General features: G+C 41.5%; 1 protein-coding gene and 1 long non-coding RNA gene across 5 annotated transcripts in view; one reads left to right on the forward strand and one right to left on the reverse strand.

The window, feature by feature from the left end:
• Nucleotides 1-1,144: 1,144 nt before the first annotated feature.
• On the reverse strand, nucleotides 1,145-22,118 carry LOC122549300 (uncharacterized). The gene is made up of 3 exons (XR_006311486.2): nucleotides 22,006-22,118; nucleotides 6,277-6,503; nucleotides 1,145-1,999 (listed from the first exon to the last, which is right to left on the reverse strand). It is a non-coding gene; the product is annotated as an uncharacterized LOC122549300 (long non-coding RNA).
• Nucleotides 22,078-26,942, forward strand: part of pdcd6ip (programmed cell death 6 interacting protein) — a 100,070-nt gene continuing 95,205 nt past the window's right edge. For 2 of the 4 annotated variants that reach the window (XM_043688855.2, XM_043688857.2), the window contains exon 1: nucleotides 22,078-22,353. In XM_043688855.2, coding sequence (XP_043544790.2) covers nucleotides 22,145-22,353 — 209 coding nt within the window. In that variant the 5' untranslated portion in view covers nucleotides 22,078-22,144. The remainder of the gene's footprint in view (nucleotides 22,354-26,942) is intronic. The other 2 variants (XM_043688858.2, XM_043688859.2) reach the window with 1 other exon arrangement.

A 26,942-nucleotide genomic window follows, 5' to 3' on the forward strand; every position in this document is an offset into this window, starting at 1 on the left:
CCCAGGAGGACGAATTCCACTACCGAACAGCCCAAATGGCCTCCTTCTTCAAAGACTGCAATTTCCCCTCCGACATGGTCGACGATGTTCTCCACAGCATCTCCTCCACTTCCCGCACCTTAGCCCTTGAACTCCGCCCCTCCAATCACCACCAGGACAGAACCCCACTGGTCCTCACCTTCCACCCCACCAACCTCCGGATACATCGTATCATCCTGCGTCATTTCCGCCACCTCCAAACAGACTCCACCACCAGGGATATATTTCCCTCCCCACCCCTATCAGCATTCTGGAGAGACCACTTACTCCGCGACTTCCTCGTCAGGTCCACACCCCCCACCAACCCAACTTCCACTCCCGGCACCTTCCCCTGCAACCGCAAGAAGTGCAAAACTTGCGCCCACACCTCCCTCCAAGGCCCCAATGGATCCTTCCATATCCGTCGCAAATTCACCTGCACCTCCACACACATCATTTACTGTATCCGCTGCACCCAATGTCATCTCCTCTACATTGGGGAGACAGGCCGCCTACTTGCGGAACGTTTCAGGGAACACCTCTGGGACACCCGCACCAACCAACCCAACTGCCCTGTGACTGAACACTTTAACTCCCGCTCCCACTCCACCAAGGACATGCAGGTCCTTGGCCTCCTCCATCGCCAGACCCTGGCCACACGACGCTTGGAGGAAGAGCGCCTCATCTTCCGCCTAGGAACCCTCCAACCAACGGGATCAATGTAGATTTCTCCAACTTCCTCATTTCCCCTCCCCCCACCTTGTCTCAGTCCCAACCCTCGGATTCAGCACCGCCCTCTTGACCTGCAATCTTCTTCCCGACCTCTCCACCCACACCCCCTCTCCGGCCTGTCACCCTCACCTCCTTCCACCTATCGTATTCCCAGCACCCCTCCCCCAAATTCCCACCCCCCTACCTTTTATGTCAGCCTGCTTGGCACACCAGCCTCATTCCTGAAGAAGGGCTTATGCCCGAAACGTCGATTATCCTGCTCCTCGGATGCTGCCTGGCCTGCTGCGCTTTTCCAGCACCACACTTTTCAACTCTGGTCTCCAGCATCTGCAGTCCTCACTTTCTCCTAAACACTGGCACCTTGATCAATTGATTTAATGTGATTGCAATTAAAAGTGCTAAGTCATAGTTTTGGAATCAATTTACCATTCAAATGAAAGCTTTCACCACACATTCCATCACAATCAATCAAAAATTCAAACTGGATATCCTTTAATTTGTATATTACAAATTACCAAAATGACCAATCTCTTAGACGGGCCTATAACCATTTTCCTGATCAGGTATTTTCTCACAGATTGTCCCCCTTCCCAACTACATAGAGGGACTATCCCATTTTACTTTATGACTCCTTGCTCCGCTATAAACAATTTCCACTGTCCATACTGCGGGGTGAGAAATTTACTGAGCTGCCCTCTTTCCTTATATAGTAATTTCCACCGGCCATATCTGAAAGAGGCAGCTTCCTAAACCGAACCTGTCAGGTAGTGATGATCACTTCCCTGACTGGGGTCTCCAGGTCCCGACCTTTTTCCTACAGGAACAATACAGAGGAGCCAATGTTACCCGCAGCAATTCAGAACAATCTGACAAAATTTTCCAACCTTACAAGCTGAATCCAGGTGGTTCGTTCGACCTCTTCAAGGTACCAGTTCCACTGGGCGAGGGACAGATTGTCTGGTTGAACACAAGGAGCAGTCTGGGTAAAATACCCCGAGGCGCACTTATTGCTCTGTTCTGTTCAATTCCGACTTGCGTTTCACTTACTCAACCCAGTGAGACATTCCCGATGTTGACGTCTTAGTCATGGCACCAAACGGTGATGTATATTTTGTTCCACAAATCCGGAGTCACAAGTTTCAGCACAATGGTAGATGCTTTATTATCGGACAGCCGGCGAGAGATTCTCAATGTCCCCAAAAGTAGTTGTGCGTCTACTCGTGGTGACACTTCTCCACGAATCTTTGCTCTACACACAAAGGCAGTACTTTTTTATAGGAATAATAGAAAAGGTCTATAAGTCACATGGGTGATTGCCCATCTTAAACAATATAATGACAATTATAATTTTACAAGGCCCGGTGAATGTCGATGTCCTGTGATAACGAGTGAATGGATTACAGGGACTAATGATCATATTCTTCGTGATCATATGTTGATGGGAAGAGATTAAAACAGAAGGGTTTGTCTGTTCTCAATGGGGATTCACATACCTATGCTCATACGGAGGGGAAGCAAGAAAATGGGAGGAGGAGGCAGTTTAACAGGGTTGTGGCCAAGGCTATCAGTCTTGTCTGGGGAGGACAAATACCTTTGCCTGAGGCTGCAGAGGAATCCACACGTGTGGCTCCAATGGATTCCTTCTCTAAGATTCAGTCAGCCTCCTCCCTACTGAGCTGTTCTGTCTATTCTATAAGAGGACAGACATGCAACTGATACTGCAATGAGTCTCTTTGGTAGTGGAATGTTTAACCCTTCAGTCCCCAGTATGCCTTGAAAGAGAAGTAAAATATGGAATTGATCTCTTTGTGGCTTTCTAACCTCTTCAAGGAGAGCAGATTTAGTAAGAAATTTTAGAAGTAAATAGTGAGGTAGCCCATATCAGACAAGCTCTCAAGACAGGTTTTAAGGCCAGATTGACACAGGTTAAGAATTGTGATCCCAAATAAAAGTTTGTGACCCCTTGTGAAGTTTAATGAGATTTGATGACCCATTATAACATTACCATGAGAAGTGGTGTTGAGAAATCCACAGGATCTGTCTTGATCACATTTGCTATTTGATGTGCACAGTGGGGTGCTCGATCACATGTATTACCTATTTTTAGCACTTCTTAATTCTGGTTAGTAGAAATAAGTTGTAGATTATCCTATTGTTCCAATTTATATTGGAAAGTACTGTTTGTTCAAAGACATGGAATCTTGTGACTTTTTTCTTTTAATAATCCCATTGAAAATCACTTTTTGTCACCTTTAAAAATAAACTGTCCCAAACCAGATTATAGCATAGTTTTCAGTTTTGTCTGGGATCATAACAGGCAGAAGGCTCAAGAACTACATAACAAAATTTAAAGCAGTATATTTCAAACTTCTAGAGGCTTAATTTGGTGCCTCAACCTCATCGAGAAGCTGGTTTCTTCAGGCTTATGATGATAAACTACTGAACTAGTTATCCAACTTCTTTAGAGGAATGAGTCATAAAAACAAATACATTTTTGCATGATATATAAGTCTACATTTTAAAAGTGTGTATTAGTCGATTCTGTTTCTCAAATGTATAAAAATTATAAAAGCAGTCAAGCTTAAATCAGATGAATTCACAAGAATATTTGTTAATTTTGGCTGTGTATCAATATGCTCTGCTAATCCAAGATTCACAGGTAAAATTTAATTTACCCACCTGGCTTCCTTCAAATTTATAAAATAACAATATGTGTTGTTACATGTTTTAAAAATTATCAATTTTCTACTTTCAAAAATAGGAACTTAAAGCAGAATTTTTTTCCAGCATCATATATTCAGCTAGTGGGACCAGAAGTGCCTGGCATTTCAGCTTGAAAATAGAATGTGTTATCATGTGATGGCCAAGCAAAATGAGATGTCAAAATGAGTGCCCTGGTCAATCATGTAATAGGAGCAGACAGGAATTCACCAGCCTCACCTTTACTTCATGAGTTCGAAGACCCAGGCATCTGACAGGAATCCACACTCTATCATCCATACCAGCAAAATCAGCATTGCCAATTGTAAACAGTTAATGATTTTGGAAACTACTGTGGTCCACTTAATTTTAATCTGTAACCTCCAATTGGATTTGTAGAATTGCTGCAGAACACCTCCTCACCCCCACCCCACTTGCATCATTCTGATCTTTTACTTCTGATTTTGCAGAACAGTTGTAACCTTTCCAGTTCAGATATGTCATTCCCACTGGATTTGTGTGGATTTATATAACAACTGTGACACCACCACTAGTGAATACCCACATTTGCTGTGTTCCAGTACCAAAATCTGTTTAAATATTTCCCTGCAGGTTCTCCACCAAACTGTCTGGGCATCTTCTTTCCTAATGATGACAGCAGGAAGCCTTCCCACTTGATCAAGATGGCCGAAGCAGCAGTATTTTGCATTCATGGGATCCAAAACAAGACATTTCAACGCTGCAAGCAAGTAAATGATACCTTGCACCCGGCAAAAATAAATGCCATCAGTGACCATAGTCAGTGGGATAGATATAGGACATCAAGCAACATCAATGCATGAGCGGAGAGGGATGCTAGACAGGTGTTAGCTTTCCAAGCCTCAGTCTCAGATAAGTGATTTTTACTGAATAGTAGTATATTTGGAAAATGGTAATATAATAAGGCAGAGCAAGAATGAGAATTTATGTTTTACTAACTTGTTCAAGTTCTTTGAGAAAGTAACAAACTATTCTCCCTGTGTCTGCGTGGGTTTCCTGGAGGCGCTCCCATTTCCTCCCACAGTCCAAAGATGTGCAAGTTGGGTGGATTGGCCATACTAAATTGCCCGTAGGGTCCACAGATGTGCAGGCTAGGTGGATTAGCCATAGGAGGTGGGGTGAGTCTGGGTGGGATGCTCTTTGGAGGGTCAGTGTGGACTCGATGGGCTGAATAGTTTGCTTATACGCTGTAGGATTCTACAATTCTACTCAAAGGTTACTAAACAAAATAAGAGCTCATAATGTAGAGGATAGTTAGAGATTGCACAGCTAACAGGAAGCAGAGAGTAGGGATTGAGTGAATGATTTTCGATGAGCAAACAGTAATAGAGTAACTCAGGAATCAAATCTGGGGCCTCAACTATTTAAACTCCGAATCAATGACTTGGATGGTGGGACCAAATATATGGTGGCTAAATTTTCTGATGACTCAAGATAGGTAGATAGGTAACTTCTGAAGAGGACACAAAATGTCTACAGAGGGATTAGCTATGGTCAGTGAATAGGCAATAATATGGAAGGTAGAAGGTAGATTTGTCTACTTTAACAGGAAGAATCATAAAGAAGTGTGTTATGTGAATGGAAAGAGATTGTAGAACTCTGGTACAGAGCAATCTAAGTGACCCAGCACCTGAATCACAAAATGCTAAATGAAGGTGCAGCAAATAATTAGGAATGTAAGTGGAATGTTTGCATTTATTGCAAGGGGTATCAAGTATAAAAGTACTGGAGTGTTGCTGCCTCTGGACATTAATCAGACAAAATTTGGAGTATTGTGAAGTTTGCAATGTTTTCCAAATTTTCTGGCATTCTGTTAGAATGTAGCCTTTAGAGCATGCTCAATCCTAATAACTGCTAGGTGGCTGCATTAAAATCTGCACGGCAGTAGGTGAAAGGCTTATTGCAAGGTTTTCAGTAAAGCGCTCAGGACAGTTCAGAGTTCAAAGGATACAGAATTGGAGAGAAAGAGAGACAAACAGACAGACAGAGGCAGACTCCATGTTAGGAGTACTAGCATAGTACTGGTTGCATTGCTGGAAGTCAGCTAAACTACACAGATTCAGTGCAGTGCAGTGAACAGAGTGAGGAGTCAGGACAACTCAATGGCACAGAGCTGTTAGAACTGAAGAAGTTCTTAGTGAGCAGCTAAGTGTTGGAGGCAGGACACAGAAGTCCTGGGGAGCTAAGAAAATGGGAAGGTTACTGATTGTTTTTGGGAAGCTGTGAGTGGGCTCAGTAAAAGCCTGCGAGCATTAATGCATCTGTGCAGCTGAGTGAGTGGCTGTTGAAAAGCTCACATGTAGTATTTGCCCAATGCAGTTGAGCAAGATTGGAGTTTGTGTGATTAAAACCCAGGGTCAGGATTGGCTCAGTGAATCTGGCTGTCACTGAAGAGCTGGAGTTACGTTTGTGAATGAGTACTGCAACTCAGTTTTGTAGTCAAGGGAAGCATAGAATCCACAAAAGTAGGGAAAATTGACCAGATTGGGTCATTGACGCAGTCCATAATGGGGCAGATGTTTTAATCAGCAAACCTAAAGAACTGTAAACCCTTGTGAAGTTTAATGAGATTGGATATATCATGAACATCTGGGGCTGAGAAATCTGTGGGACCTGTTTTGATCTCATTTGCTCTTTGATTTGCACTGTGCATGTTCAGTCCATAGTAATACGGTGATGTGAGAGCCACTGCCCTTGACATCAAGGCCACATTTGACTGCCAAGGAACCGAAGCAAACACCAAGTCAATGGGCATTGGGGAAAACTCTCCATTAATTGGAATCATACCTGGCATGAAGGAAGACGGTTGTGGTTGTTGGAAATCAGGTGATGTCAGTTCCAAGACATCCCTGCAAATGTTGCTCATGGTAGGGTCTTGGCCCCACCCATCTTCAGCTGATCAATCAAGGACCTTCCTACCATCACAAAGATCAGAAGTGGGGTTGTTTGCTGATGATTGCACAATATTTGACTTCTCAGAAACTAAAGCAGTCCACGTCCCAATACAACAAGATCTGAACAGAACAGAACAGAAAAGTGGTAAATCGAATTTGCACGCAAACACAGAAGTTGCTGGAAAAGCTCAGCAGATCTGGCAGCATCTGTGAAGAAAAAATCAAAGTTAACATTTCAGAACCAATGAGCCTTCCTCAAATTTGCACTATGTAAAAACCAAGTGATGACCATCTCCAACAAGAGAGAATCTAACTATTGCCCCTTTAATTTAAGTGTTATAATCACAGAATCTCCGATTATCAGCATTCTAGGGTTACCATTGACCAGATTGAACAGGACTAGCCATATAAATACAGCTCCAACAACACTCAAGGAGTTAACAACATCCAGAACAAAGCAGCAGACTTGATTGACAATATATCTAGACATCCACTCCCTCCATCATCAATGCTCAATAGCAATAGTGTGTACATCTAAAAGAAGCTCTACTGAAATTCACCAAGGTTCCTTTTACTTCACCTTCCAAACATATTACCACTTTCATCTCGAAGGACAAGGGCAGTAGACACATGGGAACACCACTATCTGCAAATTTCCCTCCAAGCCAATTGTCAACCTCACTTGGAAATAAATCAGTGTCGCTGGGTCAAAATCCTGGAATTCCTTCCCTAATGGAATTATAGATCTATCTATGGCACATGGACTGTAGCGGTTCCAGAAAGCAGCACACTATCATCTTCTCAAAGGCAACTAGACATGGAAGTAAATGCTGGCCAGGTGAATGATGCCCAAATCCCATGATGATGAATAAAAATAAATACTTACCACATGTTAATTTTAGGTATTAGCAAAAGGTTAAGCATATATTGTAGATTGTATTACTCTTCCAATTTCATTTCTCCTAATAAAGTTCTTTTTTTTTCAAATCCATACAGTCTTGTGGCTTTATTCACTTAGTAGGTCTGCTGGATTTCATACTTTGTCTACTTTAAAAATGAAAATGACTTGTCCTTAGCCTGATCATAATGTAAACCTGCATCTGGTCTAGGATTATAATAAGTATGTGTACCTGAAATGATGCCCTTTCTTTATGATGTTCCTGGACCAGTCATGTACTTTCAGTGTGTCCTATTTCTCTTTTGAAAAATCAAAGGACTTCAATTCAACAATATTAACTGGAAAATTATTTGAACACTAGGTCAGCATTATGAAAATCAGCTGTTATATTTTGACATACTGGAATTGGTCAATGACATAACAAAAGGTGAAGATGAGCATTCCTAAAAATGGTATGTTGTGACAAAGCTTTTTATGTGTCACACCTGAACGTTTGCAAGAATATCTTTCAAAATAGCAACAATGTTTTATACTATATGAGAATAGAACATTGATTGTTTGGTAGTAGATTCTGATTGGCAGAGGTGACTGCTTGTACAATTTAAATGATGACTGACAGTTAATTGCTGAGCTGAATAGTTACCTGAACTGTGAATAATAGCATGCAAACCTCATTTAGATTCATTTGTGGGTGTAGTTATTTTTTAACTTTAAAGATAGCTATCTATTCTCTATTGACATATTCTCAATAGCTTCAAAATTAACTTTAGATCAATTTGTTTTGGATTTTGAGATAGAACATTCAAGAGACAATAATCTCTTGGTTTTATATTTGTCTGTTTTTCAACTTGCCCAGGAGATCAAATGGCTGCCAATGGGTGCTGGGTGTTGCAAAATTATGATGCTTAGGGCATCAGGTCTTTATCAGGTAGCCCCGAAATATCAGTTGCAGTTTTGCTGTTCAACCTCAAGTCACAAAGTCGGTATAACACTAAAGGAAGTAATTTTTCCCACTGAATTCATGCTGTTGTTGAGGAATCAAATCCATACCATTCCCACACTCTATCTCTGTAGCTCTGAAAGTTTATCTCCTTCAAGAGCCAAACCAGTTTGTGTATGAAATCAGTGATTGTCTCCAGTTCTACCACCCCCATAGGTAGCAGGTTGAGGTCATTACTACTTGCTGCATAGAAAATGTTCTTCCTTACATGTGACCTGAATCCTTTGCCCAAAGCTGTAAGCTATGTCCTCCATTCCTTGCACTAGCAGCTGATGAAATAAACCTTCCTTCATCTACTTTATTTGAACCTATCATAATCTTGCACAATTCTATGAGATCCCTATTTGTTTTCCTTCATGCACCTGTACAATGTCTTGGGAAATTATTTTCTCCATTTACTGTGCCATAATAGCAAGCTGCTATTGTTGTTTATCCTGCAATTTCTTAAAATCACATGCCATTTCAAAATGTTTTTGTTATGATAGTAAGTAAAATCATACTTTCCTTTGAATGGATGAAATGTAAACAAGATATCCAACATTTAGTAGACCTATAATTAGATTTACTTGGGGGACAAAAAGGCTTTTGGGACTATAGCTCAGACCCACTGTCTGTAGCTGTCAATATAAAGCTGAAGAAAGCACTAATGGAAATGCAAAACAGGAAGTTACTCAGTTTTACAGAGCCTTGGTCAGGTCCCATCTGGAGTCTGCTGAGAAGTTTTGGGCAACGCACCTCTGGAAGGATATAATTACCAAGTTTGGAGTGGGTTTTGCGCTGACTCACTGGAAAGATACCAGGACTTACATTATGAGAAAAAGCTGCTCAAACTTCTTCGCATTCTCCTAAACGTAGAGGGATGAGGGTTGGTCTAATACAGATATTTGAAATTATTTTGAGAGATAGATGAATCAGTTTATTCCCTTAGTGGTCGGTTCCAAAGAGGCACAACCTTAAATTTCATGATGGCCTAGTGGTATTAGCCCTGGGTGGTGTAATAGAGATATTTGAAATTACTTTGAGAGATACAACAATTAGTTTATTCCCTTACTGGGTAGGTTGCAAAGAGGCATGTCCTTAAACTTCATGATGGCCTATTGGTATTATCCCTGGAATGTTAATCCAGAGACCCAGGCAATCTTCTGGGGACCTGGGTTCAAATCCTGTCACAACAGAGGGTGGAATTTGAATTCAATAAAAATCTGAAGTAGAGAATCTAATGTTGACCACTAATCCGTTGTTGATTGTTGGAAAAACCCATTTGGTTCACTGATGTATTTTAGGAAGGAAACTGCCATCCTTACCTGGTTTGGCTTACGTGAATCTCCTTACCCACAGCAATGTTGTTGAACTTAAAGTGCCCTCTCGGCAGTTAGGGATGGGCAATAAATACTGGCCTAACCAGTGAAGCTCTCATTCCATGAATTAATGTTTTTAAAAAAAAAGAATGAAATCTGGTAGCAATTTTTCAAACAAAGTGTAATTGAATCTAGAATTCTCTCCCTAAAATGGTTTGGACACAGCACTGATTAAAAGTTTTACACCAGACTTTTATTTTAGCAAGATCTTTTTTGCTTTGGTATAAGTTTGAAGAGATATAGGTCAAGTGGCGTTCAGGTATCGATCAGCGATGATCTGATTGAGTGGCAGAACAGACTACAGTGATGAATTGCCTATACATGAGTCACAGAACCATAAAAAAGTTATAGCACAGAAAAAGGTTATTCAATTCACCATGTCAGTGCAAGCTAAATAAACCAATTGTCCACTCTAATCTCATTTACCAGCAACAGTAGCCTTCTAGTTTCCGATGCTTCATATATAGATCCAGGCATGTAAAATTCCAGCTGTGGCCAAACCAGTTTCATACAGTTTAAACACTGCATCCCTGCTCTCATTTTCAATACCTCACCCAATGAAGGAAGGCATAAGGCATACCATATGACTTATTAACATCTTATGTACCTGTTCTGCTACCTTCACAAATCTGTGTACAGACACTCCAATGTCTCTCACCACCTCTATCCTCACAATATGTCCCCTATTATTGTATATTCCCTTGTTTTGCTTGCCTTCCCAAAATGTACATCCACACAATTCTTTTGATTGAATTCCATTTTGCCACTTTTCCACCCAATCCACCAAACCATTGATAGCTTCATGCCATTGACAGCGACTCTCTTTATTATAATTGCCTGTGCATCTTTTTTGTCATCTGCAAATTTCCCAGTCATGCCTTACACTTTGAAATATAAATAATTAATATGTATCACAAACAACAAACGACCCAAAATCGTGATCTCTGGTACAATTGGAAATCACTTTCCATTTGTAAAAACATCCGTCGTCCATAACAATTGTTTCTTGTCACTGAGCCAATTTTAGATTCAGCTTGTTACAATTTACTGTATCTCATGGCCTTTTCTGATTTTTCTTAACAGTTTGTCATCTGGAACCTTGTCAAATACCTTACCTCAACCTTCCATCAGCAAAACCAAGCTGACTATCCTTGATCAATCTGTACCTCTTCAAGGTAAAAGCAATAGTTAGCCCTATCTGTCAGCATTGATTCCAGTAATTTGCCCACCAGCGAGTTCAAATTGAGCAGTTTATAATTATTTGGCCTATCTCTCACATCCTTTTAAAATAATGATGCAGTTTTACAGATGTCTAATCTTGTATCTTGCCTGCATCTCATGAAGTTGAGAAAACGAGCATCCACAATTTCCTCCTGATTTCCTCCAACATGCTAGGATACATTCACCAGATCTTGGTGATTTATCCACCTTCAAGGAGGTCAGTCTGTCTGGCACTTGCCGATTTGTTATGCGTATTTAATCTACTATTTCACATTTGTCCTCTTTGGCTAAATTTCTGCAACAGCCCTCTCTTTTATGAAGACAGAGACAAAATACTCATTAAGAAACTTGCCCACATACTCATTACCATTGACATCTCTGATCGTTCCAACCCTTTCCTTAGTTATTCTCTTGCTCTTAATGTACCAATAAAACTTCTTTGGATTTTCCTGAATTATACTGGCCTTTGTTTTTCTGTATTCGCTTTTGCTATATTAATTTCCTTTCTCACATCATCTCATACTTGTTGTACTTCTCTAAGCTCCCTAGAGCAAAACTTTATTTAAGATTGTCATGACCTTTATTTTCTGCTTTATCTTACCCCAAATGCAAGAGGATTCTAGATTTGGCAGTATGACCCTTTTTCTTTGTGGGGCCAGTCTATAGTGTCAAGATTAGAATGGCGCTGGAAAAGCACAGCAGGCCAGGCAGCATCCGAGTAGCAGGTAAAGCCCTTCGCTTTTGCCCGAAAAGTTGATTTTTCCTGCTCCTCAGATGCTGCCTGGCTTGCTGCGCTTCTCCAGCACCATTCTAATCTTGACCCTGATCTCCAGCATCTGCAGTTCTTACTTTCGCCTAGACAGACAAAAAGCTATGACACAAAAACTAGGTGAGTCAGGTTGAATGTACTGACAAGGATTGTAGGACTAACTTGATTGCAGTGAGAAGGTATAGATGTCATGGGAAAAACAACCTCATTCTGTAACAAATCCTTCATTTTTTGTCTCAAAAACCAGTTCCAACTAGCTCCTTTTCTGTACAAATGTACAATTCTGCACTTTGTTATATGATCGATAGCTTTGTTCTTCTAAATGCTATTCAACTAAATGGAACTTTTAACAGTAAGTGTTTTTAAATCGGCATCATTTCAGAACCAGACAACTTTCACAGAGCTGGTTTGAACAATTCCCTGCACTTTTCATAAACTAATTAAAGTTGCCTCAAATATCTAAATTGATATGTACTAACATGTCATTTAATTAGGTTTACTGAATTGACTAAATTGATCATTAATTTAAGATCAGCTTGGTTCAATTGTGGTATAATGAAATTCATTTAAATCATGACAATCACCTGACTCTATCATCATCATTAAGAAAGAAGACAGCAGTCTAGCAGGAGCATGTGAAGAGAGAGTTATTCTTGATGAAGGGCTTTTGCCCGAAATGTCGATTTTACTGTTCCTCGGATGCTGCCTGAACTGCTGTGCTCTTCCAGCATCACTAATCCAGAAATTGAAGAAGTATGCCTAGTTCTAAAGTCTAAAAAGCCTCGGAGACAGTGTAGTTGTAGATACTCACAACCTGTGATACTGGTCTGGAGCATTTCAATGTGCAGGTAGCAGTATTGATTTAAAGCACAAAATAAAGAAATAAGTAAACTTGTGTAAACACCCTTGCTTAATGGGTAAAAGCTAAAGGTTTAAAAAAAGTATTTAAAGAAATCTATAAAGCAAAATTAACAGCAGTATGGCATGAGCAGACATCAAGACGATCTGATGAACATTGCACCCACATTTTAAGAAGTATGTGTATAGCCAGGATTTGGAACCTCATTGCAGTTGAATACTGAGTTTATTGTCTGGTATTGGCAACACATCTTAAATATTGCTCCAAATTATGAATATGTTTGATCAGTAAAGCTGGAATGAAAAATGATATTTTTGACACTAGTAAACATTTAAAAAAGTGATATTGAAATGTTTGTTAGTATCTGTTATGTCCATTATCTGATGAAATAATTTGGTTCTTTGCAATGGTTAACTTTCAAACTAGCTTGTTACGATTGTAACCATTGTACTTGAAGATACCTTGCTCACTCCATTTCTTCTTCTTGTTCCCCTTGTACATGTCTATAACATGCGTTTTGTTAATGCTAATTTGCTGTAACGCGATTGATGAATTGGAAACACTGTTTCTAAAGTGCGAACTTTTAAAACATGTGTTGGTTGTAATGTGATTACATCGCCAACACTTTAAGCGCTGTTTCTAAAGCACGATTTTTCTATAATGCGGGGTTGCACAAAAATGCAACCATTGCATCGTAGAAGAACTATCTGTATGACTTTGTGGTCAAGTAAGCATGGGATCAAAATTCAACATTCTAAATTGACCCACAGCTGGAGAAATCAGATCTGATAGAAAATTGGCCAAGCTAAATTAAAGCCAGCAGCTAATGGCCACATAGAACAGTGGAAACCAAGATCAAAGAGTCACAAAGGCTTGGGGGAACAAGTTACAACCAGCCCGAAAGTTGTGTATGGAGAAGTGTTGATCACACCTACTGACACCTCAACTTCTGACCAGTGCCTGAGGATGTGCACTTTTCACCTCCCTGAAAATAATGAACGGTGTTGGTGTGACCCCATTGGATGCTTTGAACCTCTCTCAACACCATCGGCCAAAGGTCACAGAACATTCGGGAAGGTCTGGGACAAGGGCAGGGATAAAAACACACACTGAGAAGCCACCCCCTCAGCAAAAACATGCAGCAAGACTTGTGGCAAAAGACTATCTGGCGACCCAGGAGAAAATCTGGTTGACCCACTAAGAGATGAAAGACTTATGCCTGAAACGTCGACACTCCTGCTCCTCGGATGCTGCCTGACCTGCTGTGCTTTTCCAGCACCACACTTTTCAATTGTCTGATTCTCGAGCATCTGTGGTCCTCGCTTTTTCCCAGATGGAAGACAGCCAGTCCTTCATCAGAGAGGGACAGATATTTCATTGGTTCAGCTCAAGCATGGACTGTTGCGGGTAATATCCTTTCTCAGATGGATAGAGCTAACAAAGAATAAATATGATGAGAATTTAGGAAATGTTCATGTGGTGCATTTAATAAGGAATATTTTATTAATAAAATCGAGTTGAACCATAAACTAACTTTTGTGTCTTGTTGTCTGCCTCATTGACAAGAGCATTCGAATAATGTGTTTTTAATACATAATCTTGTTGAAGTGTCCTAGGTAGCCTTCCAACGTTGCACCTAACTAATCTTAAGCTCTCAGACATCCAGCCTGAGCCTTAATTAAGAGACCAACTATCTATGTCAGAGCCAGGATTCAAGTGGTTAAAGGAAGGTGAAAACTTCTGATCAATGATTGGGCCATAAACCAAGTGCTTGCAACAGAAATGGACAAACAGCAAGAGTTAGTCCAGGGTCAGAACTCATGGAAACGGAAATCTAGCATAGGTTAGTACAAGGTCGGAGACCCCAGAAACAGAGACAATGAAGCCAAATGCCTCCAGATCAGAGGACAACGCAGTACTCACGTTGTGCTCTAATCAAATGCCGATACAACTGAAACAAGACTTCACTACTCTCTTGATGAAATCCTTTTGCAATAAAGCCTAAAATTCTGTTAGCCTTCCTAACAATTTGCTGCACTTACAGGTTATCCTTCAGTGACTTTTAACAAGAACATCGAGGTCCATTTATACATCTACAATTTCCAGATTTGCTATGTTCTAGCTGTGGGCTAACCAAAGCTTTGTACAGTTCTAGCATAACCTCACTGCTCTTGAACTCTATGCTTTGGCTAATAAAGGCATGTATCCCATAAGACTTCTTAACCATTTTATCCAACTGACCTTAAGGAACCATACCTTAATACACACCAAGGTCCCTCTGATCCTTGGTGCTTCCCAGGTCATTAAGTATTCCAATGCCTTACTTATCCTGCCCAAACGCATCACCTCATATTTATCTGAATTGAGTGGAATTCCATTTATCACTCATCAACCCATCTGACCAGGCCATCTATATCCCTCTGTAATCCAAGGCAATCCTCCTCACTATTTACAACTCCAACAACATTTGTATCATCTGCAGCATTACTGATCAACCTTCCTACATTCAACTCTAAATTATTTATATACCATAAACAGCAAAGGCCCCAACACTGACTCCTATGGGACCACACTGGACATGGAATTTCAGTCAGAGAAATACCCTCAATCATTGCTCTCTGCTTCCTGCCACTCAAATAAATGTGGATTCAATTTGCCAAACTTCCGAGGATCCCACAGGCTCTTAAATTTGTTTCCAGTCTCCCATATGGGACTTTATCAAAAAACTTTGCTGAAGTCCAAGTAGACTACATCAAAAGCACTGCCCTCAAATACAAACTTGGTCACCTATTTGAAAATTCAATTCAACCATCCTTTAACAAAACAATGCTGACAGATCTTGATTAATGCCTGCCTCTCCAAATGCAAATTAACTCTTAATTAGATGTTAATTTTTTTAGTTATTAACTTATTTATATTTCTTTTTACAAATTATACCTTACCACTAATCTGGATACTACACCAAGACTTGAGAGTAGAATAGGCTTCAACCAATTAAGAGGTACTCACACCTGAAATACAAGTGGTTGTGTCAGGTCTTGATTTGAAGTTTAGTTAGACCTTCCTGCCTTCAAACCCTCCCTTTCTAAGACCAAATATTGACCTTCCAAACTTTGTTATGTCATTCTTGTTTTTTGTTCCATCAGGAACTGAGGGCAGGCCACTCCTTCCAGTCTACCTGATTTTTTAAATTTCAAAAATATACTTATTCATCAAGAAATCTTTATATATATTCATAGTCACAAACACAGTTTGGTCCTGTGTAGTAGCATATTAAGAAAACAAAAACATTGAAGGTTGACACTATCCAACTAACCAAAGATATCTCTTACTCATACAAGACTACATTTACATGCATTTGAGGCACCAGGAGGGTCTGATAACTGAACAGATCCCTTTAACTTCAGCAGGAAGACTTTAGAGAGTGATCTTTCCCCACCGCACCTTGGAAGCAGCTTTCCCAAGCTTTAGTTCGTCCATCAACATGTCGTCCTGGACCTTGGAATGTGCCAATCTGCAACACTTGGTCAGGGTCAACACCCTGTTCTGGAAGACCAACAAATTTCTCATAGACCAAAAAGCATCTTTCACCAAGTTGGTGGTCCTCCAAACACAGTTTATGTTTGTCTCGGTGTGTATTCCTGGGAACAAAATCATAGAGCACAGAGCTGCTTTGGATAAACCTCGACAAAAACCACTGCAACTTTGCAAAGACACATTCCAAAAGGAAATATGTTAGTGTCAATTCCCCCGCATCTGCTTTGAGGACAGACCGGTTATACATGAAGGATCTCACCACCAGTCAAGATGTCTTTATGGTTATTGGAAAGTTCTGATGACGAGGCATGCTGCCAAATGACTTTGACAGTCTGCTCAGCGAACTGCACAACTGAATCCACCCTTCTCCTTAACCTGCAGGGTCTTGAGGATGCTATGTGCTGACCACTTCCTAATGAACTTATGGTCAAAAATGTTTTTCTTTGCAAATTTCTACATGAAGGACAGGTGATACAGAATGGTCCAACTACTTGTACTGTTCCCTGGCAAAAGGCCAGTCCCATCCTTCGCAACACTGAGTACAGGTAGAACCTCAATATGTATTAACATTTGGTGGTTGTATACTGGGGGGTCTATGATTAGAGTGGTGCTGGAAAAGCACAGCAGGTCAGGCAGCATCTGAGGAGCAGGAAAATCGACGTTTCAGACAGGAGCCCTTCATTAGGATTCCTAATGAAGGGCTCCTGCTCGAAAGGTCGAATTTCCTTCTTCTCGGATGCTGCCTGACCTGCTGTGCTTTTCCAGCACCACTCTAGTCTTGACTCTAATCTCCAGCATCTGCAGGCCTCACGTTTGCCTGCTGGGGGTCTATGCATTTGCACACAAAAGTGGCCATCAGGTTGAGGGCGATGTGAGTTATGTTCCTCTCACCATTATCCAGAGTTTTGTACACGGACTCCAGACATAGTCCCTCTTAGATCTCCAGATGAAGTGGAAGATGGCTTGGGTGCATGCAATGGTGCAGTTTCGGGGAATGGGCTAGACCAGCACCACGTACAACAGAGAGAGTGCCTCACACCTGATGACCAGGTTTTTACCCTCAGTGGAGAGGGAGCAGTGTTTCCAAAAGACCAGTTTCTGCTTCACCTTGGTGATATGCTCCTCCCAAGATCTTGCGCACACCTCAGACCTCTGAAACATATTCCCAGCAGGTAATCTGTCCTGTTAGTGAAGGGATTAAAGGGTTGGTCAGCCCAGTTCCCAAAGAACATGGACCTCATTCTTGCCACGATTTACTTCGGCTCCCGAGGCCAGTTTGAATTGGTCGCAGATGCTTATGACACAGTGGACTGAAGTAGAAAATGGTGACGTCATCCATGTGGAGGGAGGCTTTGACCTGCATGCTTCATACCTGGAATAGTCTCCCCTCTCAGGATCACACCTTTCCTGATGGACTCAGCAAAAGGCTCTAAACAACACACAAACAAGGCAGGAGAGAGTGGGCAGCCCTGCCCGACTCTGCATCTGATCAGGAAGCTTTTTGATTCCCACCCATTGATTGAGGCTACACCATCGATGTTGGTGTACAGGATTTGCGAATTCCCTCCCCAAATCCCATTTTGACAGCATGTCCCAGATGTACGTGTGCGATTTCCTGTCAAATGCCTTCTACTGGTCCAGGCTGATGAGGCCTGTCCTGCACATATGCAATTGTGTCCCTGAGGAGCACAAGGCTCTCAGAGATCATTCTGCCCAGTACAGCTCAGGTTTGGATTGGGTGAATCACCAATCCTAGAGCAGACCTGACTCGGTTGGCGATGACCTTAGATAGGATTTTGTAATCTGCATTTAGCAGTGAAATTCATCGCCAATTTGAATTTCCTCCCTCTTCCCCTTCCGCTTGTAGATGAGGGGATGATGATACCTTTCCTCATCGATTCGCACATGTTACCAGACAGAAGCATACTGTCATACACCTCCAGCAGGTCCTGACTATTAGAGTCCCACAGAGCTAAACACAATTAAGCCGTTAAGTCTTCGCTTATGGGAGTTGTACTCTTTTCTAAGGACATGAGGGCCTTAGTAGTCTCATCCAGAGATAACAGCTGATCCAGCCTCTCTTGCATGGTGTCATCTAAGACCTCCATGACAGCGGACAAGTACGACTGTGAGGCTTCATTGTTTGTGGCCTTTGTGTCGTACAGACTGGCATAAAAGGATTTGCTGATCCTCAGTATATCAGGCTGATGACATGACGAAGTTATCTTCTTCCTTCAGGCTACTGAGTACTGTCCTCTTCTTATGCACCTTCTGGAAGCAGGAATATGAGCATGTCTCACCATGCTCTACAGTAAGGACCCAGGACCAAAAGATTATCTTGGAGGCCTCCAAGGTGAAGAGCAAGGCTTGCTGGCTCTTTAACTCCTGGAGATCCTCTGTGACATCGACCCCCGTTGTCTGCAGCAGAAGTAGGTTCTGCATGCTTTTCTGGAGTTTGAACAGTTTTCCCATCTCTCTCTCTCACCTTCTTTGAGAACATCTTTGAGGATAAAGAACCTCTTGATGTTTCACTTTTCTGTTTCCCACCAGTCCGATGGAGACACAAAGAGGGGCTTCACAGTTCTCCAATGTATGAACTCCCTTTTGAGCTCAATGTTTTCTGGGATCAACAATTTCACATTCGGCTTCCACGGTCTCTTGCCGGCCCACTGGTCATCCTCTATGTGACAGTTGGCCAGCAGAAGGCACTGGTGAGAGATGTACACTGGTTTGACATCAGTGGATCTGACCAAGAATGTCAGGATGCAAACAGGAAATCTATCCTTGAGCGGACAGGCCTATTGGGCTGTGGTCAGGTGTATCTACACTGTGCTCCATTTGCAGGGGTGCTAAAGATGTCATGCAGCTTGGTAACTTTAACTGTTTGCAAGTCTGCCTCATTGCAACAAAGACAGCAGGCCCTCCTTCGACTCTGCATCATTGCAATGGTGACAACGGACCACTCTAGCCAGTCAGCCTCACTGTGAAAGTGACTGCAGGCCACTTGTCTGAGTTTGTCTGACTGCAATGGTGACTGCAGGCCAAGCTTCTTGGTTTATCTCTCTGCAATGGAGACTTCAAGCTTCTCTTCCAGTCTGCCTGTGATAGTGACTGCAGGCCACTTTACCCGTTTATCTGACTGCAACAGTGACTGCAGACCACAATGACCCTTTCATTCTTATTCTGTATTTTTTGTCTGTTAGCCATTAATACAAGCTAGCACATTATTTTCTATCCCATATGCTTTAGGTTTACCAAACAGTCTCCTCCGGGGTACTTTGTCAGAAGTCTTCTGAAAGTCTAAGTACAAATCGTTCTGTTACAACGTGCGTTTCGACAACACGAATTCACTGTAACACGATTGACTAATTGGGGACGCTGTTTCTATAGCGCAAACTTTTAAAACGTGTGTTGGCTGTGGTGCTATTACAGTGCTAAAATTTTAAGTGCTGTTTCTAAATCTTGACTTTTCTATATTGCAGGGTTGCATAAGAATCCTACCCCACCCCCACTCCTTCACGTCACTACTCCATCCACCTCACCACTTATCAACCCTCACATCCCCAAATTTCACTCTGGAGTCACATTAAGCCAGGGGCAATAAAATGGGGTCACATAGAGAAATCATTTGGAAGGTATTGCTGTAGATGTTCATGACCATGCCAAGCTAGAGGGAAAAGGATGACAAGCTCGCTGTCGAGTATATCAGATCAGGAATGAGTTGGAAAGATAACTGAGGCAAATGCTGCAAGTCAATATTTGTGTATGGCGCAAAAGGAACGTGAATTTTTGTATAGTAGTGTCTTTTGTTTACTGTGGATTTCTGTTTTGCATTTGCACTACAGACCTGTCAGCTTTAACAAGTGCATCCTGCATCAAAAGATTGGGCAATGGTTTCTAAATTTCACCTGCTGTATAATAGGTAAATTAGTTATAAAGTTATACAGCATGGAAACAGATCCTTTGTTCCAACTTGTCAATGCCAACTGGACATCCCAATCTGACCTAGTCCCATTTAGACTAATAGAATAATGGAGATATACAGCACGGAAACAGACTCTTTGGTCCAACTCGTCCACGCTGACCAGGTATCCCAACCTAATTAGTCCAACTTGTCAACACCCAGCCCATATCCGTCCAAACCCTTCCTATTTATATACCAGATGCCTTTTAAATGCTGTAATTGTACCAGTCTCCACCATTTCCTCTGACAGCTCATTCCATACACATAGCACACCCTGCATGAAAAAGTTGCCCCTTAAGTCACTTTTATGTCTTTCCCCTCTCAACCTACACCTATGCCCTCTTGGTTTGGACTCCCCCACCCCAGGGAAAAGACTTTGTCTATTTATCCTATCCATGCCCCTCATAATTTTATAAACCTCTATAAGGTCACGCCACAGCCTCCGACATTCCAGGGAAAATAGCCCTAGCCTATTCAACCTCTCCCAATAGATCAAATCCTTTAACCCTGGCAACATCCTTGTAAATCTTTTCTGAACCTTTTCAAGTTTCACAACATCCTTCGGATAGGAAGGAGACCAGAATTGCATGTAATATTACAAAAGTGGCCTAACCACTGTCCAGTACAGCCGCAACATGACCTCCGAACTCCTGTACTCAATACTCTGACCAATAAAGGAAAGCATACCAAATGCCACCTTCATTATTTGGCCTATATCCTCAAAGCCCTTCCTGTTCATGTAACATCTAGATGCCTTCTGTAATTGTACCCATCTCCATTACTTCCTCTGGCTGCATAAACAAGTTACCCCTTAGGTTCATTTTAAATCTTTCCCCTCTCACCTTAAACCTATGCCCTCTAGGTTTGGACTCCTCCACACTGCGAAAAAATAACTTGGCTATTCACCCTACCCATGCCCCTTAGGGTTTTACCAACTTTTACAAAAATAACCCTTCAGCCTCTAACAATCTGGGGGAAAAAGGCCCAGCCTATTCAGCGTCTCCCCTCAACTCAAACCCTCCAGTCCCAGCAACATCTTTGTAAATCTTTTCTGCACCCTCTCAAGTTTTACATCATCCTTCCTTTCGAAGGGTGACCAGAATTTTGCATAGTATTCCAAAAAGTGACCCAACCAATATCCTATTCAGCCATATGATATCCCAACTTCTCCTATATTCAATGTTCTGACCAATGAAGGCAAGTGAGCCAAACACCTTCTTTACATCCTTGTTTTATCTGTCACTTTGGCCAGTGAAATGATAGGAATGCTTTTAGATAGTTGGTTTCCAGAATTTGCATGGCATTGTTTACATGAAAACACCCTATTTGGTATGTGAGATCCAAAATACTTCTATAACGTGTGATTGATTTTTTTTGTAGTGAGCAGTCTATAATGATGCGTTTAGTTTAAAATACTTACTTTAGTATCTGTTTCTAAGGATATTTATATGTACAACTCTAATTGAAGTAGCACTGTGAAACGTACAATTTTAAAAAAACTTCAAACGTTGAAACCCTCTGTGGCGTTCAAGTCATGAAATGGTCCAGCACAAAATCCTGATATAGTCAAAGAACCTCCGAGCAGCCTGATTCCAGTTTTTGTGGTATTAAACTTGAAGGGCCACTGCAAGAGGGTTAAAAAATATTTGCGCAGACTTGTTAAACTCTTTTGTCAGGTTTGGTGGGTGCGATGAAGCAGAAACGTGATTTTTAAAAACTCATTCAGGAAACTTCAAACATACGTGAAGGTTTATTCATGATTTCGAATACCTGCATCGGGTCGTATGACCTGTTTCCGTGTTATAAAACATAGTAAAGTTTAGCCAGAGTTTAGTTCCGTCTCCTCTCGATTAAACACGCTCTTCCTCTTTCCTTAGCCACCTTTTCATATGAGACCTTTGGTCAAGCAAGTCTTGGGAAGAATATTCAAAATGCGTTCAGGAGATATTAGCATTTCATATTTAGATTTGCGTTAAGTGGCTGGAAAAATACAAACAACCCAACCCTGTGACTCACCATCTTGCACCACGCACACACAGGCTGCTTTATGTTACCGTGGAAGGGAAGGAGCTGACATCATTCCGGAAGTGATTCGGGGGACGACGTCGAAGCCAGAGCTCGCGAGCGGTCTCACCTTCCAACAGTTTCGGGGACGATGGCGACTACTTTCGTCTCGGTGCCTTTGAAGAAATCATCCGAAGTGGACCTTGCGAAGCCACTCTCCAAGTTCATCCAGAGCACTTACCCGAGTGGGGAATCACAGGCCGAGTACGTCAAGGCGGCCGAAGAGCTGAACAGCCTGCGGAAAAGTGCCGTTTGCAGGGCCCTCGACAAACACGACAGTTCTCTGGAAATTTTGTTGAGGTAAGTTTGTTCCTGGACTAGGGCCTGCGGAAAGTTCTTTTTATAAACAATAAGAGGTATGTTTAGGGGAGGAAGGTGGGTGAACAAACAGTGGAGTGGCCAGGGATGGTTCCGTGCGCCGCAGGGTTGCTGATTTGTCGGCTAGAATACGCAGTCCCAGCACCGATTCGCCTCTGAGGGCCTTAGCCTGGATTGGCCCAATTCGTGGTTTTGTAAATAAAAGTGGAAATGTTTGAATTAATTTACTACTTTTATCCAGGGAACGGGATCATGCACGCTTACTGGAAACTTGGCGAATATATTTTTGGTGGTAATCAGTTTGTTTGATGCACAGTTATCGACCATCTGCATAAATTGGCTGGACGAAATGACCTCTTTGTGCTATTTATCTTACATGGTGTCCTCATGGGCTGACTGTAGATATTTGAGCTCGAGGTCAACTCTAGTCATATAGAATGAACTTGAGCCACATTCGAAATGAACACCTATTCTTTTTTATATGACAAAGTTCGGGAAAAAAAACTTTGAACAGTTGGAGAATTGGCTGCATATTACTGGAACTGTGAAATAGTCCATTTATGTTTATGCCGAATCTGGCATGTTCCAGAGCATTTAACTGCTCAAACGTGTTCGTTTTTGAATGTACAAACGTAACTGCCAATCTGTACGAAAGATGTGAGCAAAAATAAACTAGATGTTAGATCATAAACAAAAAAGTACGGGGAAACTCAGCTGATATGGCTGCAGAGGAAGACAGTTAACGTTTGAAGTCCAGCGACCATTCGTCAGAACAGGATGGGGCTGAGGCAAAATCCATCCGACTCTTTTCATCAACACGAATACCACCATTCTCGAGCAGCTGTCAGTTCTGACGAAGGGTCACGGGACTTGAAACGTTAACCTTGTTTTCTCTTCACAGGTGCTAACTACCTTATTGAGCTTCTTTAGCTTTGTTTTCTACATTTATTTTTAAAAGCGGGCCCACTTCTGTTGGTGCCATAGGACCATTGCAAACACCAGGATGGACATTTGTTTTAATAGGAGAAAGTGAGGACCGCAGATGCTGGGGATCAGAGCCGAGAGTGTGGTGTTGGAAAAGCACAGCAGGTTCGGCAGCATCCGAGGAGCAGGAGAATCGACATTTCGGGCAAAAGCCTTTCATCAGTTGTTTTAGTAGCCTATTTGAAAGACCAGACTGCTAATATTGCAGCTCCCTTATTAAAATACCAGTGAAACTGATGTACTGAAGCCTTAGATGGGTTTAGAATTTATTTTAATCAGGATAGGGATTCAATCATTAGACCAGTCATGTGGTAATTTCGTCAAGGGGTCAAAATTTGATACTTTTTTGAGTTTTGAAAAGATTTAGTTCTGGCTGAAATAAACTTGGGTCAGAGAATATAAAAGACTTCTGAAGATATAGCAATTTGAATTCACATCTTGTCATCTTTTTCATGGGCACTGGGCAATCCTTGGACTTAAAATTGACTTAATAACTGCAAAACAAAACTGCACTCCATTTACTTAAGAACTGTAAGTGCTTTTGCAATGAGATGCTCTCAGCAGTTGTGGAGGTTGACATGGTGGGTGTTGATATTTTCAGTTTGGAGGCCTATGATCAGTGTGCATAATGTTGGTGGATACCTAACTCTTTGTTTCATATAGGTAAATCCACTGTCCTACTTGTATTTTCTGGTTTCATATTGCAGTTTGAACATGAACCTTTATTGATTTTAGAGTCGTAGACATGTATACCATGGAAACAGACCCTTCGGTCCAACTTGTCCATGCCAACCAGATATCCCATTGTAATCTAGTCCCATTCGCCAGCACTTGGCCCATATCCCCCTCAACCCTCCCTATTTATATAGCCATCCAGATACAATTGCATTATTTAAAAGGCATCAGCTTCCTCCAGTTCCTCTGGCAGCTCATTCCATACACTCACTACCCTCTGCGTGAAAAAGTTGCCCTTTTGGTCCTTTTTATTTCTTTCCTGTCTCACCCTAAACCTATTCCGTTTCGTTCTGGACTCCCCCACCCCAGGGAAAAAAACCTTGTCTATTTACCCTATCCATGCCCTATAAACCTTTATAAGGTCACCCCTCAGTCTTTGACGTTCCAGCAAAAACATCCCCAGCCTATTCAGCCTCTCTCTTTTGCTCACATCCTCCAAGTTTTATTTGATAGTATCTTTTTAAACTTCAGGACTATGTATTATCATGCTGACTCAAACTTGAATGTTCTGCAAGTAAGTCTAACATCAAAACTTGTGTAAAATCTGGACTAAGATTCCAGTGCAATACCAAAGGAATGCTGCTTTATCACAGTTTCCAGTTTTTTGAATGAAGTGTTATTCAGGGTACTAGCTGGCTTCCCTGTGGCACAAACTCAAAGTAGATGGGGGTGTTGTCCCTGGTGTCCTAGCAAATATTTATTTCTTCATCTAAAAACAGATAAGTTTTATCTTATCATTGTTGGTTGGGAGAGCTTTATGCCAAATTGGCTGGTGAATTTCCTGCTTTCCAATGGTGACGGAGCTTCACAACCAATTATGTGTTTTGGTTGTCTCAAAGCACTTCAAACAGTGTTTAGTGTAAGAAGCTACATAAGTGCAAGTCTTTCTTCCTGGTCCATTATATCACTTCAGTCAATCACACCTCCTGGATCTCCATTTCACCCATGGAAAATGGTTGAATTGGTTTCAAGACACTGCTTGATGTTGTGTAATTGAGAGAACGTTAACATCTCACAGTGGACCTAGCAAGTTTGTAATTCTACAATACATTCCAATTCTTCAGATCAGTTAGTTTGTTGATTGGATTAGGAGGTGTCAGGGAGGATTTTCCCTAATAGGTATTGAATGATGTGTTAATCTGCAGCCTGAAACTAATTGGTCACAGAGCAGGAGTTTAACTGATGGCCTTTTTGTTGGGTTCTTTTCCTGAGGTTTTGCATACTAGATGCTATTCACACGCACCAACCTCTCCAAACAGTTAAAGGTTATTAAAGCTTGTACAAGCTAGGTGACCCCTTTGACAGCCTTCGCAGGCCTGCGAAGTCGATTCAAAGTGAGGCCCTGAACAAAGAAAACACACTTGATCATGCTCACAGATTCTCTGGCCGTTCCCCCACAATCACATGTCACTCAATGACCCCCAGTCACTCATAGTTATCAGGTACAATCGTAGGATGAGATCATCCTCTGAAGTAATGCTAATGCCCTAATCCTGGGGAATCGTTACGCAGACTATTTCCTGACTTGGTGATTTCCCAAGACAATGTAAGTGTGACAAACCTAGCTTCAGGGGATGGCTAGAAAGCAATTCTGAATGGAAGAGGTTAAATGATAGTTTAAGTTGATAATAGTAAGAGAGTAGTAGCAATGACTGTCTAACTGAAGTGTGAATTACAATGGATAATCATCCACATTCCTGCATGCGATCTGTGAGACAGAATGTCGCCCCCACCCAAAGAGAGTTTGATATTAATATTACATTAATGTCCAGAGAGAGAGAGTCCCATTTAATCTTTTAATACTCCATTTTGAACTCACCGGTTTAAGTTTACTTAACTATTATTACAAATTAATCATCTCAGAGTATCAAAGCAAAGTTGTTCTGAATGAGACAGATTTCAGAGTGTAGAGATGGATCATCAATTTGCGTTATTGGCTGAGGATTGTTGCAAATGCTACAGCCTGTTTTCAATGTGCTGGGCTCCACGTCACTGGTTATGAAAATATTTATGGAGCCCTTTTCTCCAGTGAGTTGTTTAATTGTCTACTACCTTAGATGACTAACAAGACTGCAGAGTTCAATCCAATTCATTGATTGTGGAATTGCTTAACTCTGATCACTTGCTGCTTTGCATACAAGAAGTCCTTTGGTGGATGAACCAGTTTGACACCTCATTTTAGATGCTCCTGTCACGTCCTCCTGCCCTATTCAATCCAGAATTGGCTCCCCTGAATGATGGTAATTATAAAGTGGGGAATATGCGAGGCTATGAAGTTGCAGATTGTGTTGGAATACAGTTCTATTGCTGATGGTCACAGCACATCTGCTCCCAGTTCTTAAGGTGTAAATGATAACCAACAGAATGTTCTGAATTGGATGTCATGAGACTTTATGGGAACTAGAATCATTGTTTAGGATTCTTCCTTACTGTATACCACAATGTCTCTAATTCTGCCCTGCATATGGAACTGTGATGTTATTTGGGACATGGTTTGTAAGGTACGATTTCTGTGAATTTATCTGTCACACTGTTGCTGAATGAGTTCTGAAATGGCTCTCCCAATTCTTAGTGCCAGTCCCCAGGTGATAATAAGGATGTTTAGTAATATGCCTGAGGATTGGGAACAGTTTAGAAATCAGCAAAGGAGGGCCTAGGGATTTATTGTAAGAAGGGAAAATAGAATACAGGAGTAAGCTTGTGGGGAATATAAGAGCTAAGTGTGAGTATTTCTACAAGTATGTAAAGACAAGATGATTGGTGAAAACTAATCTTTCCCTTTTGGTCAGAAATAGGAATTCATAAGAGGAAACAAAGAAATGGTTGACAAACTAAATTCGTGCTACTTTCTT

The sequence above is a fragment of the Chiloscyllium plagiosum genome, unplaced genomic scaffold (genome assembly GCF_037043375.1).
Source record: "Chiloscyllium plagiosum isolate Xiang-an unplaced genomic scaffold, Cpla_swu_hap1 HiC_scaffold_4, whole genome shotgun sequence".
Taxonomy (NCBI): domain Eukaryota; kingdom Metazoa; phylum Chordata; class Chondrichthyes; order Orectolobiformes; family Hemiscylliidae; genus Chiloscyllium; species Chiloscyllium plagiosum.